The sequence below is a fragment of the Pristiophorus japonicus genome, chromosome 31, assembly GCF_044704955.1.
Source record: "Pristiophorus japonicus isolate sPriJap1 chromosome 31, sPriJap1.hap1, whole genome shotgun sequence".
NCBI lineage: Eukaryota > Metazoa > Chordata > Chondrichthyes > Pristiophoridae > Pristiophorus > Pristiophorus japonicus.
Genome location: NC_092007.1, coordinates 5,146,664 through 5,162,402, shown reverse-complemented (window position 1 = coordinate 5,162,402; position 15,739 = coordinate 5,146,664). Strand labels below are relative to the sequence as shown.

Sequence of the window (15,739 nt, the reverse complement as noted above, 5' to 3'; positions counted from 1 at the left end):
AAATACTTTTGAATCTTTAGAGAAATATAGAAGGTTAAGAGGCAAAATTAAAAATGATATTAGGAATGCTAAGAGAGAGCAGGAGAAATTCTTGGCCAGTAAAATTAAGAAAAACCCTAAGATGTTCTATAAATATATTAAGAGTAAGCGGGTAACTAAAGAAAGGGTAGGGCCTATTAGAGACCAGGAGGGTAATCTTTGTGTGGAGGTGGAAGATGTTGGGAGGGTTCTTAATTAGTACTTTGCATCTGTTTTCACAAAGGAAAGGGGCAATGCAGATACTGCTATCGAGGAGGAGTGTGATATTCTGGATGAAATAAATATAGTGAGAGAGGAAGTATTAAGGGGTTTAGCAGCTTTGAAAGTAGATAAGTCCCCAGGCCCGGTTGAAATGCATCCCAAGCTGTTGAGCGAAGTAAAAGAGGAAATAGCAGAGGCCTTGACCATCATTTTCCAGTCTTCTTTGGATCTGGGCATGGTGCCGGAGGATTGGAGGACTACTGATGTAGTACCCTTGTTTAAGAAGGGAGAAAGGGATAGGCCGAGTAATTATAGGCCTGTATTTCCTAACCTTAGTGGTGGGAAAATTATTGGAAAAAATCCTGAAAGACAGGATAAATCTGCATTTGGAAAGGCAAGGATTAATTAGGGATAGTAACCACAGATTTGTTAAGGGAAGATCGTGTCTGACTAACCTGATTGAATTTTTTGAGGAGGTAACCAAGAGGGTCGATGAGGGTAGTGAGTGCGATTTAGTATATATGGACTTTAGCAAAGCTTTTGATAAGGTCCTACATGGTTGACTGGTTGTGAAGATTAAAGCCCATGGGATACAGGGCAAAATGGCAAATTGGATCCAAAATTGGCTTAGAGGTAGGTAGCAAAGGCTAATGGTTGATGGATGTTTTTGTGACTGGAAGGATGTTTCCAGTGGGGTTCCGCAGGGCTCAGTGCTGGGACCCTTGCTTTTTGTCAGATATATCGACAATTTAGATTTGAATATAGGGAGTATGATTAAGACAAAACTAAGATTGGCTGTGTGGTTGATAATGAAGATAAAAGTCATGGGCTGCAGGAGGATAGCAATCTACTGGTCAGGTAGGCAGAACAGTGGCCAATGGAATTTAATTCAGAGAAGTGTGAGGTGATGCACTTTGAGAGGGCTAATAAGAAAAGAGTATACATATTAAGCGGTAGGCCACTTAATAGTGTAGATAAACAAAGGGACCTTGGAGTGCTTGTCCACAGATCGCTGAAAGTAGCAGGCCAGGTGGATAAGATGGTTAAGAAGGCATACGGAATGCTTGCCTTTATTGGCCGAGGCATGCAATATAAGATCAGGGAGGTTCTGCTTAAATTGTATAATACTTTGGTGAGATCACAGCTGGAGTACTGCTTGCAGTTCTGGTCACTGTATTATAGGAAGGACGTGATTGCACGAGAGAGGGTGCAGAGGAGATCTACCAGGATGCTGTCTGGAATGGAGAATCTCAGTTATGAGGACAGATTGGATAGGCTGGGTTTGTTCTTATTGGAACAGAGGAGGTTGAGAGGAGACCTCATTGAGGTGTACAAAATATTGAGGGGCCTGGACATAGTGGATAGTAAAGGCCTATTTCCATTGGTGGAGTGGTCTATTACGAGGGGGCATAGTTTTAAGGTGATTGGTGGAAGGTTTCGAGGGGATTTGAGGGGGGCCTCTTTACGCAGAGGGTTGTGGGGATCTGGAACTCGCTGCCTGGAAGAGTGTTGGATGCAGAAACCCTCACCACTTTTAAGAGATGGTTGGATGGGCACTTAAAGTGCCGTAACCTGCAGGGTTATAGACCTAGAGCTGGTAATTGGGATTAGACTGGATGACCTTTCGTTGGACGGAGCAGATTTAATGGTAAGTACTGCAGGGAATCGAATACGACCAGGGTGATCTCCTGGACTAGTTTCGATCTCCTGGATGGGTTGGAGAGGAATTTTCCCTGATTTTTTCTCCCTAAATTGGCCTGGGATTTATCTGTTTTTTGCCTCTCCCAGCAGATCACATGGCCCCAGATGGGGTGGAGTGTAGAATGTTTCAGTGTAAGGGGTGTCGCAGTTGTGTGAGGCGGACTGGTTGGGCTGCGTGCTCTTTGCCTTTCCGTCATTGTTCATGGGTTTATCTGTAACCTTCAGGGCTGCTGACCGAGGGCCGTGCGGCTCTTTGTCGGCCGGCCCGGACACGATGGGCCGGAATGGCCTCCTTCTGTGCCGTAAAATTCTATGTGTCTATGTTTCTATCTTTCTATCCACCTGCGGTGAACAACAGGCCGAACAATTTCAGGTCCTGCGTTGTTCAAATGAGTCACATTAGCCATTCTTTTCACAGATGTGATGGCGCCCATCAGCATAAGGGTGCCACATGCGGTGGTTCATGTTATCGAGGGCCGGAACTTCACTTTGGTTGCCAAATTTGAAGTGGGCCTACCCGACACCATCGACAGCGGTACCTGGAGAAAAAGTAACGGGGATAAGAAAGAGATTGTGGAGTGCAGCCTCACAACGAACACATGGCAGCGTGCGTTTAAAGGGCGAGGGACTTGCTTGTTGCACAATGACACGATTTCATTGACGCTGACGCACCTTAGCCCTAATGACGCGGGAGCTTATGAACTGGAACTGGTCTCAAAAAAAGGCCGCATAGACACGGCCCAGTTTAAGGGAATGCTCTATGGTGAGTGATCAAGCAACACGTTCAGTTGTTTTGGGTTATTGGGTGACTTATTTCTAAGCGTGAACGTGAAAGGCGTGAGTGATCAGAAATGAATAAGCCACACATATTCTAAAATGGGGCAAGAGTTCCTCCCATCTGGTACTGTGTGTGTGTTGTGTGTCTCAGTGTCCCCTGGACATGTACAGTACACAGTGGGTTAAAGGGAATGATTCACTCCTGTCTGGTACTGTATACCCCGTGTGTGTCTCAGTGTTCCCTGTACATGTACAGCACACAGTGGGTTAAAGGGAACGGTTCACTCCCATCTGGTACTGTACACCCTGTGTGTGTCTCAGTGTCCCCTGTACATGTACAGTACACAGTGGGTTAAAGGGAATGATTCACTCCTGTCTGGTACTGTACACCCCGTGTGTGTCTCAGTGTCCCCTGTACATGTACAGTACACAATGGGTTAAAGGGAACGGTTCACTCCCGTCTGGTACTGTACAACCCGTGTGGGTCTCAGTGTCCCTTGTACATGTACAGTACACAATGGGTTAAAGGGAACGGTTCACTCCTGTCTGGTACTGCCTACCCCGTGTGTGTCTCAGTGTCCCCTGTACATGTACAGTACACAATGGGTTAAAGGGAACGGTTCAATCCCGTCTGGTACTGTACAACCCGTGTGGGTCTCAGTGTCCCCTGTACCTGTACAGTACACAGTGGGTTAAAGGGAGCGATTCACTCCTGTCTGGTACGGTACGGCCCGTGTGTGTCTCAGTGTCCCCTGTACATTTACAGTACATAAGAACATAAGAATTAGGAACAGGAGTAGGCCATCTAGCCCCTCGAGCCTGCTCCGCCACTCAACAAGATCATGGCTGATCTGGCCGTGGACTCAGCTCCACTTACCCACCTGCTCCCCGTAACCCTTAATTCCATTATTGGTTAAAAATCTATCTATCTGTGATTTGAATACATTCAATGAGCTAGCCTTAACTGCTTCCCAGGGCAGAGAATTCCACAGATTCACAACCCTCTGGGAGAAGAAATTCCTTCTCAACTCGGTTTAAATTGTCTCCCCCGTATTTTGAGGCTGTGCCCCCTAGTTCTAGTCTCCCCGACCAGTGGAAACAACATATCTGCCTCTATCTTGTCTATCCCTTTCATGATTTTAAATGTTTCTATAAGATCACGCCTCATCCTTCTGAACTCCATTGAGTAAAGACTCAGTCTACTCAATCTATCATCATAAGGTAACCCCCTCGTCTCCGGAATCAGCCTCGTGAATCGTCTCTGTACCCCCTCCAAAGCTAGTATATCCTTCCTTAAGTAAGGTGACCAAAACTACACGCAGTACTCCAGGTGCGGCCTCACCAATACCCTGTACAGTTGCAGCAGGACCTCCCTGCTTTTGTACTCCATCCCTCTCACAATGAAGGCCAACATTCCATTCACCTTCCTGATTACCTGCTGCACTTGCAAACTAACTTTTTGGGATTCATGCACAAGGACCCCCAGGTCCCTCTGCACCGCAGCATGTTGTAATTTCTCCCCATTCAAATAATATTCCCTGTTTTTTTTTCCCAAGGTGGATGACCTCACATTTTCCGACATTGTATTCCATCTGCCAAACCTTAGCCCATTCGCTTAACTTATCTAAATCTCTTTGCAGCCTCTCTGGGTCCTCTACACATCCTCTTTCCCACTAATCTTTGTGTCATCTGCAAATTTTGTTACACTACACTCTATCCCCTCTTCCAGGTCATCTATGTATATTGTAAACAGTTGTGGTCCCAGCACCGATCCCTGTGGCACACCACTAACCACCGATTTCCAACCCGAAAAGGACCCATTTATCCCATCTCTCTGCTTTCTGTGAGCCAGCCAATTCTCTATCCATGCTAATACATTTCCTCTGACTCCGCGTACCTTTATCTTCTGCAGTAACCTTTTGTGTGGCACCTTATCGAATGCCTTTTGGAAATCTAAATACACCACATCCATCGGTACACCTCTATCCACCATGCTCGTTATATCCTCAAAGAATTCCAGTAACTTAGTTAAACATGATTTCCCCTTCATGAATCCATGTTGCGTCTGCTTGATTGCACTATTCCTATCTAGATGTCCCACTATTTCTTCCTTAATGATAGCTTCAAGCATTTTCCCTACTACAGATGTTAAACTAACCGGCCTATTGTTACCTGCCTTTTGTCTGCCCCCTTTTTTAAACGGAGGCGTTACATTAGCTGCTTTCCAATCCGCTGGTACCTCCCCAGAGTGTGTCTCAGTGTCCCTTGTACCTGTACAGTACACAGTGTGTTAAAGGGAACGGTTCACTCCCGTCTGGTACTGTACACCCTGTGTGTGTCTCAGTGTCCCCTGTACATGTACAGTACACAGTGGGTTAAAGGGAACGGTTCACTCCCATCTGGTACTGTACGCCCCGTGTGTGTCTCAATGTCCCTTGTACCTGTACAGTACACAGTGGGTTAAAGGGAACGGTTCACTCCCGTCTGGTACTGTACACCCCGTGTGTGTCTCAGTGTCCCCTGTACATGTACAGTACACAGTGTGTTAAAGGGAACGGTTCACTCCCGTCTGGTACTGTACACCCCGTGTGTGTCTCAATGTCCCCTGTACCTGTACAGTACACAGTGGGTTAAAGGGAACGGTTCACTCCTGTCTGCTACTGTACACCCTGTGTGTGTCTCAATGTCCCCTGTACATGTACAGTACACAGTGGGTTAAAGGGAACGGTTCACTCCCGTCTGGTACTGTACACCCCGTGTGTGTCTCAATGTCCCCTGTACCTGTACAGTACACAGTGGGTTAAAGGGAGCGATTCACTCCCATCTGGTACTGCAAAGATTAAACAATCATGCTACACATTACCAGTTCATCCATAATGCTCACAATCACCTGCCCCATTGTTGATCTCCCGAACCCAACTGGTCGGGGTTTTATTGAGTCTTGTGAACATCACGTGACTGGCCAAGCCCATCCCAATTCAACAATTCTATAAACCTGTGAGCATACTCACCGGTGCATACATTATAGAAATGTTTCCTAATTTCACTCTTGACTGGTCTGGCTCTTTTTTTAGACTGTACCGCATAGTCCCAGAATCCCCCACCAGTAGAAATAGTATTGCTGCATTTATGCACAACTCCCACTCCACTCTTAAAACCTTTACTCCAGCTGTGATTTAACCAGGGTTTTGTGCAGCTGCAAAATATCTTCCACCCCCTTGTATTCTAACCCTCTACATATTACCTCACAGTTTGATTTGTTGAGAAAGTTTCTTCAATATTTCTTGATGAATTTACAAACACTGGTTAGGCCACAGCTGGAGTACTGCGTGCAGGTCTGGTCACCACATTACAGGAAGGATGTGATTGCACTGGAGAGGGTACAGAGGAGATTTACCAGGATGTTGCCGGGACTGGAGAATTTTAGCGATGAGGAAAGGTTGGATAGGCAGGGATTGTTTTCTTTGGAATAGAGGAGGCTGAGGGGAGACCTGATTAAGGTGTATAAAATGATGAGGGCCTAGTTAGAGTGGATAGGAAGGACCTATTTCCCTTAGCAGAGAGGTCAACAACCATTTAAAGTAGTTGATTAAAGGGGAGATGAGGAAACATTTTTTCACCCAGAGGGTGGTGGGGGTCTGGAACTCACTGCCTGAAAGGGTGGTAGAGGCAGAAACCCTTACCACATTTAAAAGCTACCTGGATGTGCACCTGAAGTGCCGTACAAGGGTGAAGGTCCAGTATTGGAAGGTGGGATTAGGCTGGGTACATTTGTTTTGACCGACGTGGACACGATGGGCCAAATGGCCTTCTTCTGTACCGTAATTGTTCTATGATTCTACGAATGACGTTCTCTGCTTTTAATCCCAAATTCTTGCTTTTTACAGAATCCATTTCGGCACCCAGAATTAAATCACACCCGGACGCGATCGAGAAAGGTGTTAATCTTAACTTAACATGCACGATTGTGAAGGGAACAGAAGGAAGATTTTGGTGGGAAAAGGACAGTGAAAAGATCGTCAACAATAGCAGGCATTCGGTATTAGAAAGCGGCACAGTTCTGACAGTAACTGAAATAACTAGTTCGGACTGCGGTTCCTACAAATGTGTCGTTAACAATGACATCAGTCGGGAGGAGGTACACTTCAATATGTCTGGTGCGTAAATGAGCACATTTTTTCATTTTTTATTAGTTACCGGATGTGGGCATCGCTGGCAAGGCTGGCATTTATTGCCCATTCCCTCGTCGTCACTTGAGAAGGTGGTGGTGAGCCGCCTTCTTAAACCGCTGCAGTCCGTGTGGTGAAGGTGCTCCCACAGTGCTGTTAGGGAGGGAGTTCCAGGATTGTGACCCAGCGACGATGAAGGAACGGCTGATATATTTCCAAGTCGGGATAATGTGTGTGTGACTACAGAACCAGTGGGATCCTGTTGAAACTTCGCCGTCTCCAGGTCAGATGCAAGACCGCCCCAACCTCTGTCGTCGAGCTACAGTATGCAGGCGACGCTTGCGTCTGTGTACATTCAGAGACTGAACTCCAAGTCATAGTCAACATCTTCACTGAGGCGTATGCAAGCATGGGCCTTGCACTAAACATCCGTAAGACAAAGGTCCTCCACCAACCTGATCCTGCCACACAGCACGGCCCCCCAGTCATCAAGATCCATGGCATGGTCCTGGACAACTATTATCGACAAGGGCAGACATCGACAGTGAGGTTCAACACCCGCCTCCAGTGTGCCAGCACAGCCTTCGGCCGTCTGAGGAAGACAGTGTTCGAAGATCAGGCCCCCAAATCTGCCACTAAGCTCATGGTCTACAGGGTTGTAGTGATACCTGACCTGTATGGCTCAGAGACATGGACCATTTACAGTAGACACCTCAAATCGCTGCAGAAATATCACCAACGATGTCTCCGCAGGATCCTGAAAATCCCCTGGGAGGACAGACGCACCAACGTCAGCGTCCTCGACCAGGCCAACATCCCCAGCATCGAAGCACTGACCACACTCGACCAGCTCCGCTGGGCAGGGCCGCATTGTCTGCATGCCTGACACGAGACTCCCAAAGCAATTGCTCTACTCGGAACCCCTACATGGCAAGCGAGCCCCAGGTGGGCAGAGGAAACGTTACAAGGGACACCCTCAAAGCCTCCCTGATAAAGTGCAACATCCCCACAGACACCTGGAAGTCCCTGGCTAAAGACCAGTCTGCCCTAAGTGGAGGAAGTGCATCCGGGAGGGCGCTGAGCACCTCGAGTCTTGTCGCAGAGAGCATGCGGAAACCAAGCGCAGGCAGCGGAAGGAGCGTGCGGCAAACCAGTCCCACCCTCCCCTTTCCCTCAACCACTGTCTGTCCCACCTGTGACAGAGACTGTGGTTCTCATATTGGACTGTTCAGTTACCTGAGAACTCACTTTAAGAGTGGAAGCAAGTCTTCCTCGATTCCGAGGGACTGCCCATGATGGTGATGATGAAACTGAAGTCGCAGGATCTGAGTGTAACATTAAGGGGGCGAAATTGCCGCTTTTTTAGCCCCATTAGCACTGTTTGGCCCGGGGGAGGGGGTGCTACCACCTTCCAGGAAATAGCCCGGGCGTTTGCGGAGATGCTGCGATGTATTCTCTGTGCACGGTGAACCCTGAGCGTCCCACACCGACCCCTGATCGCCCCGCGCGGGCAATCGCCCCCGTGGCCCGCAAGGCTGGCTTGCGCGGACGTCAACAGCAGCTCCGCGGGTGAAATGACAAAACAATTCACATTGTTTGCGTTTTATTCTCTCATCACGACGATTTATCGATGATTAGCCATCTTCTGTCTGCTTTACAGGTGATGCTTACCCGTTGTGTAATGAGGGCAGCGATACGACCAAAACTCGATGGGGAATTGTGGTTGCTGTTTGTGTTGTTATTGTGGCTATTGCAGTGATTTGCATTTATCAGTGAGTATCCACAAAATATAACATGCACACGAAACTGAATTCCCCACCCCTTTAAATCTGCCATCAAACCCCCACCCTCACCCCAAAAAACCCACCCTCGACCCCTCCGTCCTTGCAAACTCTCGCCCCAATCTCCAACCACCCTTTCCTCTCCAAAAATCCTTGAACGTGTTGTCGCCTCTCAAATCCGTGCCCATCTTTCCCACAATTCCATGTTTTCATCCCTCCAATCCGGTTTCCGCCCCTGCCACCGTATCGAAATGACTCTCGTCAACGTCACAACTAACCCATTTGTGACTGTGACAAAGGTAAACCCTCCCTCCTCGTTCTTCTCGATCTGTCTGCAGCCTTTGACACGGTTGACCACTCCATCCTCCTCCAACACCTCTCCACCATCGTCCAGCTGGGTGGGACTGCACTCGCCTGGTTCCATTCTTATCTATCTAACCGTAGCCAGAGAATCACCTGCAATGGCTTAAATTCCCGCCCCCGCATCATTACCTCTGGTGTCCCCTCCTTGGCCCCCTTCCTATTTCTCATCTATATGCTGCCTCTTGGCGATATCATCCAAAAACACAGCGTCAAGTTCCACATGTACGCTGACGACACGCAGCTCCAAATCTTCCAACCCCCCTCTCTGGTTCATTTGAAATCTATCTTGAATCTGTGTCCTCTGATTACTGACCCTCCTGCCACTGGAAAGAGTTTTTGATTAATCCAGTCTGCAACACTTTCAGAATTTTGAACACCTCCGTTAAGCTCCACAACGCTCAATTCTCATCCTTGTTCACAAATCACCCCTCCCCGTCTCTGTAATCTTTTTCAGTCTCACAGCCCTGCAAAGATGTCTGCACTCCTCAAATTCTGTCCTCTTGACCATCCCCTGATTATAATCGCTCCACCATCGGTGGCCGTGCCTTCAGCTGCCTGGGCCCCAAGCTCTGGAACTCCCTCCCTAAACCTCTCCGCCTCTCCACCTCTCTCCCCTCCTTTAAGATGCTCCTTAAAACTGGCCTCCTGAAACTTTTGGTCACCTGCGTTAATTCCTTTTGTGGCTCGGTGTCAAATTTATCTGTTTGTCTGTAACACTGCCGTGAAACGCCTTAGGACGATTTACTAAGTTAAAGGCACTATATAAATAAAAGTTATTATAATAATAATAAATCTCCCTTTAATTTTTCTCTACGATTAACATGACTTCCTTTTTTACATAATTCTCTTCAAGGACACAGTCCTTCCTTTTGCTCAGTTATATTGGCAAACTTTCTGTCTCCTCTCTTCTCGATGGCTAGCTTCCAATTCCTCTTGGCGGAACACCTCCGTTCAGTCCGTGAGTGTGACCCCGAGCTTCCGGTGGCCTGTCACTTTAATTCCCCGCTCCACTCTCACTCCGACCTCTCTGTCCCAGGCCTCCTGCACTGTTCCAGCCAAGCTCAACGCAAACTCGAGTAGCAGCACCTCATCTTTCGTTTAGGCACTTTACAGTCTTCTGAACTCAACATCGAGTTCAACAATTTCACACCATAACCCCGGCCCCGATATTTTTCCTTCTTTCTCTCATTTTTTCTGCTTTTTTCTCTCTTTGCGGTGATGATTCTGACAGCTCCATTCACACCCTATCGAGACTCTGCTTTTGTTTCTTAACTTGTCCTGCTTGTCTTCTCTTTTTGCCTTTCACCATCGTCCCTTGTGCCTCTCGAATCTCTCCTGCCTTCCACCCTATCAGCGACCTTCCCCTTTGTCCTCTCCTCCCCTCCCCGCTAGCCCCTGCCCCTACACTCACTTAAAACCTCGAACGGTTTCCGGTTCTGACGAAGGGTCATCGACCTGAAACGTTAACTCGGTTTCTCGCTCCATGGATGCTGCCCGACCCGCTGAGTATTTCGTTTGCGCGTTAGGTTTAAAATGTTGCTGAGTGTCGACCTTCCCAACAGGTGGCGCTGCTTCACCCAGGAAGTCATAGAATCAGAGAAATTTACGGCGCGGGAGGAGGCCATTTCGGCCCACTGTGTCCGTGCCGGCCGACCAAGAGCTACCCAGCCTAATCCCACTTTCCAGCTCTGGGTCCGTAGCCCTGTAGTTTGCAGCACTTCAAATTAATATCCTTTTAATATACTTTTTAAATGTGGTGAGGGTTTCTGCCTCTACCACCCTTTCAGGCCGTGAGTTCCAGACCCCCACCACCCTCTGGGTGAAGAAACATCCCCTCATATCTCCTCCAAAGAAAGAAAGACTTGCATTTACACAGTGCCTTTCACAACCACCGGACGTCCCAAAGCGCTTTACAGCCAATTTTTGAAGTGTAGTCACTATTGTAATGTAGGAAACGCAGCAGCCAATTTGCACACAGCAAACTCCCAGATGAAGCAATAATGACCAAATAATCTGTTTTTGCTAAGTTAATTGAGCGATCGATATTGGCCCCAGGACACCGGGGATAACTCCCCTGCTCTTCTTCAAAATAGTGCCATGGGATCTTTTAAATCCACCTGAGAGAGCAGACAGGATATTAGTTTAAAATCTCATCTGAAAGACGGTACCTCCGACAGTGCGGCACTCCCTCAGTACTTCCCCTCCGACAGTACTGCACTCCCTCAGTACTGCCCCTCCGACAGTGTGGCGCTCCCTCAGTACTGCCCCTCCGACAGTGCGGCGCTCCCTCAGTATTGCCCCTCCGACAGTGCGGCGTTTCCTCAGTACTGCCCCTCCGACAGTGCGGCGCTCCCTCAGTATTGCCCCTCCGACAGTGCGGCGCTCCCTCAGTATTGCCCCTCCGACAGTGCGGCGTTCCCTCAGTACTGCCCCTCTGACAGTGCGGTGCTCCCTCAGTACTGCCCCTCCGACAGTGCGGCGCTCCCTCAGTACTGCCCCTCCGACAGTGCGGCGCTCCCTCAGTACTGCCCCTCCGACACTGCGGCGCTCCCTCAGTACTGCCCCTCCGACAGTGCGGCGCTCCCTCAGTACTGTCCCTCCGACACTGCGGCGCTCCCTCAGTACTGCCCCTCCTCCAGTGCGGCGCTCCCTCAGTACTGCCCCTCTGACAGTGCGGCGCTCCCTCAGTACTGCCCCTCCGACAGTGCGGCGCTCCCTCAGTACTGCCCCTCCGACAGTGCAGCGCTCCCTCAGTACTGACCCTCCGACAGTGCGGCGCTCCCTCAGTACTGCCCCTCCGACAGTGCGGCGCTCCCTCAGTACTGCCCCTCCGACAGTGCAGCGCTCCCTCAGTACTGCCCCTCCGACAGTGCAGCGCTCCCTCAGTACTGCACTGCAGTGTCAGCCCAGACGTTTGTGCTCAAGCCCCTGGAGTGGGACCTGAACCCACAACCTTCTGACTCCGAGGCGAGGGTGCTGCCCACTGAGTCACGGCTGACACTGTGGCAAAAGGAGATGGTAACGTGATAAGTAAAGAAACAAAAGATCGGTCTAGGTAGGGTGTAAATGGGAATGGTGGAGTCATAGCGTAGTGGCCGAGGATGGAGAGGTCAGAATGGGAGTGGAGCCGGAAATTAAAGTGACAGATTGACCAGAGGCTCGGGGTCACGCTTACGGACTGAACGGAGGTGTTCCTCAAAGCGTTGACTCTATCTGCGTGTGGTCTCCCCAATGTAGAGGAGACCACATCGTGAGTAGCGACTACAGTGTACTAAATTGCATGAAGTACAAGTAAATCGCTGCTTCACCTGGAAGGAGTGTTTGGGGCCCTGGAAAGTGGGAAGGGAGGAGATAAAAGGGCAGGTGTGGCATTTCCTGAGCTCGCACGGGAAGGTGGCTTGTGAGGCGGTGAGTGGGGTTACTGCGATAATGGACCAGTGTGTCGCGGAGAGAGCGGTCCCTTTGGAATGGCGAGGCGATTGGGGTGGAGGGCAAAATCAGACCAGAGCGTGAAAGTACACGAGTTAGGTGGGAGAAGCATCATGGGACCCTGTGAGGGGGGAAAATTAAAAATAAACGCAAGTGTGACATAAGAACATAACATAAGAATTAGGAACAGGAGTAGGCCATCTAGCACCTCGAGCCTGCTCCGCCATTCAACAAGATCATGTCTGATCTGGCCGTGGACTCAGCTCCACTTACCCACCCGCTCCCCGTAACCCTTAATTCCCTTATTGGTTAAAAATCTATCTATCTGTGATTTGAATACATTCAATGAGCTAGCCTCAACTGCTTCCTTGGGCAGAGAATTCCACAGATTCACAACTCTCTGGGAGAAGAAATTCCTTCTCAACTCGGTTTTAAATTGGCTCCCCCGTATTTTGAGGCTGTGCCCCCTAGTTCTAGTCTCCCCGACCAGTGGAAACAACCTCTCTGCCTCTATCTTGTCTATCCCTTTCATTATTTTAAATGTTTCTATAAGATCACCCCTCATCCTTCTGAACTCCAACGTCACTGGAAAGCAGGAAAGCGATTGGATGGTGAATATTTCTCTGTGTCTCACTTTTTTCCTAAATTTCGGCATTGGTTTCAGAGCTGTGGTACAGATTAAAAGCTATACCTACATAATTTGATATTTCAAAACTTGACCGAATTAATTGAATAAAATACAATAGAGATGGCAGGGCGGGTGATGTGTTGCAGCTGTAGTATGTGGGAGTTGGTGAACACCAGTGTGATCCACGGCGACCACATTTGCGGTAAGCGTTGGTGGCTCGAGAAATTTCGGCTCAGATTTGATGAGCTGGTGTCCGAGCTTCAGACACTGTGATACATCAGGGAGGGGGGCAGTTACCTGGGCTCTGTGTTCCAGGAGGTTACAGTCGGTTAAATAATTCAAATTTGGTCCGTGGTCAGGGACAGGAGGGTGTGACTACGAGTGAGGAAGGTATGGGGATCCAGGAGGTCCTGATGGAGGAGCCTCGGCCCTTGTCCAACGGGTTCAAGGCTCTTGCTCCCTGTGTGGACGAGAGCAGGAAGGATGAGCAAACTGACCACAGCACCGTGCTACAGGGGGCCTTTCAAGTGCGGGGAGTAAAAAGAAACATTGCAGTGGTAGGGGACTGTATATTTAGCGGGATAGATTCTGTTCTCTGCAGCCGAGAGCGAGTCCCGAAGGCTGTGTTGCCTGCCCCGGTGCCAGGGTTAAGGACATCTCCTCTGGGCTGGAGAGGAACTTGGAGTGGGATGGGGGGGAAGGTCCCATTGTTGTGGTCCACGTAGGTACCACCGACACAGGTAGAACAAAGAACGAGGTTCTGCTGAGGGGGTTTGAGTAATTCGGGGCTAAATTAAAAAGCAGAACCACAATGGTTAATAATCTCTGGACTACTACCTGAGCCACGAGCAAATTTGCACAGGGTAAATAAGATCAGAGAGATGAACACGTGGCTCAAAGTCTAGTGTGGGACAAATGGGTTTCGATTCATGGGACACTGGCAACAGTACTGGCGTAAGAGGGAGCTGTTCCATCGGGATGGGCTTCACTTGAATCAGACTGAGAACAGTGTCCTGGAGAATCGAATAACTAAGGCAGCAGATAGGGCTTTAAGCTAAATAGTGGGGGGCAGGGAGGGGGACGTATCAGGTGAACGGAAACTTAAAAAGTCAAAGAGAATGGAGAAGGCAATAGAGCAGGGTAGCGATAGGGGTAATGATAACCAGAGTATGACAGGAAGGGACGGAGCCTACAAACATAAAAGTGCATCAGAAAGTGGGGTCAGAGAAGGGAAAATGGTAAAGAGACAAAATTAAAAGCTCCGTATCTGAATGCACGCAGCATTCGTAACAAGATAGATGAGTTGACGGCACAAATATAAATAACTGGGTATGATTAAACTGCCGTCATTCCCTCCATTATCCTTCCTTATTGTCAACATTTTTCAACCGCTATTTGTTTTCCTCATCCGCTAATATATTCTTATTGTTCCCGCCCTCTTTCCTCTCAGCAGTAAAATCCACAGGAACCGGTAACACGTCCCACCAAAAGAATGTCGAAGGCAACCAAGACACAGAAGAATTACAACCATTATAGCAGGGCGAAAGGATGCATTTGGAAACATAAAAACACAGAAAATAGGTGCAGGAGCAGGCCATTCAGCCCTTTGAGCCTGCACTGCCATTCAATGAGTTCATGGCTGAACATGCAACTTCAGTACCCCATTCCTGCTTTCTCACCATACCCCTTGATACCCCTAGTAGTAAGGACTACATCTAACTCCTTTTTGAATATATTTAGTGAATTGGCCTCAACAACTTTCTGTGGTTGTGAATTCCACAGGTTCACCACTCTCTGGGTGAAGAAGTTTCTCCTCATCTCGGTCCTAAATGGCTTACCCCTTATCCTTAGACTGTGAACCCTGGTTCTGGACTTCCCCAACATTGGGAACATTCTTCCTGCATCTAACCTGTCTAAACCCATCAGAATTTTAAATGTTTCTATGAGATCCCCTCTCATTCTTCTGAACTCCAGTGAATAAAAGCCCAGTTGATCCAATCTTTCTTGATATGTCAGTCCCGCCATCCCGACAATCAGTCTGGTGAACCTTCGCTGCACTCCCGCAACAGCAAGAATGTCCTTCCTCAAGTTAGGAGACCAAAATTGTACACAATACTCCAGGTGTGGCCTCACCAAGGCCCTGTACAACTGTAGTAACACCTCCCTGCCCCTGTACTCAAATCCCCTCGCTATGAAGGTCAACATGCCATTTGCTTTCTTAACCGCCTGCTGTACCTGCATGCCAACCTTCAATGACTGATGTACCATGACATCCAGGTCTCGTTGCACCTCCCCTTTTCCTAATCTGTCACCATTCAGATAATAGTCTGTCTCTCTGTTTTTACCACCAAATGGATAACCTCACAGTTATCCACATTATACTTCATCTGCCACGCATTTGCCCACTCACCTAACCTATCCAAGTCACTCTGCAGCCTCATAGCATCCTCCTCGCAGCTCACACTGCCACTCAACTTAGTGTCATCCACAAATTTGGAGATACTACATTTAATCCCCTCGTCTAAATCATTAATGTACAATGGAAACAACTGGGGCCCCAGCACAGAACCTTGCGGTACCCCACTAGTCACTGCCTGCCATTCTGAAAAGTACCCATTTACTCTTACTCTTTGCTTCCTGTCTGGAACCAG

General features: G+C 48.6%; 1 protein-coding gene and 1 long non-coding RNA gene across 4 annotated transcripts in view; both read left to right on the top strand.

Moving 5' to 3' along the window:
• The window catches only part of LOC139240422 (uncharacterized), a 33,117-nt gene extending 30,558 nt beyond the window's left edge, over window positions 1-2,559 (top strand). The window contains exon 3 of the long non-coding RNA XR_011588724.1: window positions 2,360-2,559. This is a non-coding gene — a long non-coding RNA (uncharacterized lncRNA). The remainder of the gene's footprint in view (window positions 1-2,359) is intronic.
• Window positions 2,560-2,561: 2 nt separating this feature from the next.
• LOC139240421 (neural/ectodermal development factor IMP-L2-like) lies at window positions 2,562-15,114 on the top strand. 3 transcript variants are annotated; one of them, XM_070868937.1, is made up of 4 exons: window positions 2,562-2,704; window positions 6,606-6,875; window positions 8,548-8,659; window positions 14,542-15,114. In XM_070868937.1, the coding sequence occupies exons 1-4, from the start codon at window positions 2,695-2,697 to the stop codon at window positions 14,561-14,563; spliced, it is 414 nt and encodes a 137-aa protein (XP_070725038.1). In that variant the 5' UTR covers window positions 2,562-2,694; the 3' UTR covers window positions 14,564-15,114. The 3 variants fall into 3 exon arrangements, with proteins under 3 accessions (XP_070725038.1, XP_070725037.1, XP_070725039.1); XM_070868936.1 differs by having other exon boundaries at window positions 14,539-15,114; XM_070868938.1 differs by lacking the exon at window positions 8,548-8,659.
• Window positions 15,115-15,739: the final 625 nt, after the last annotated feature.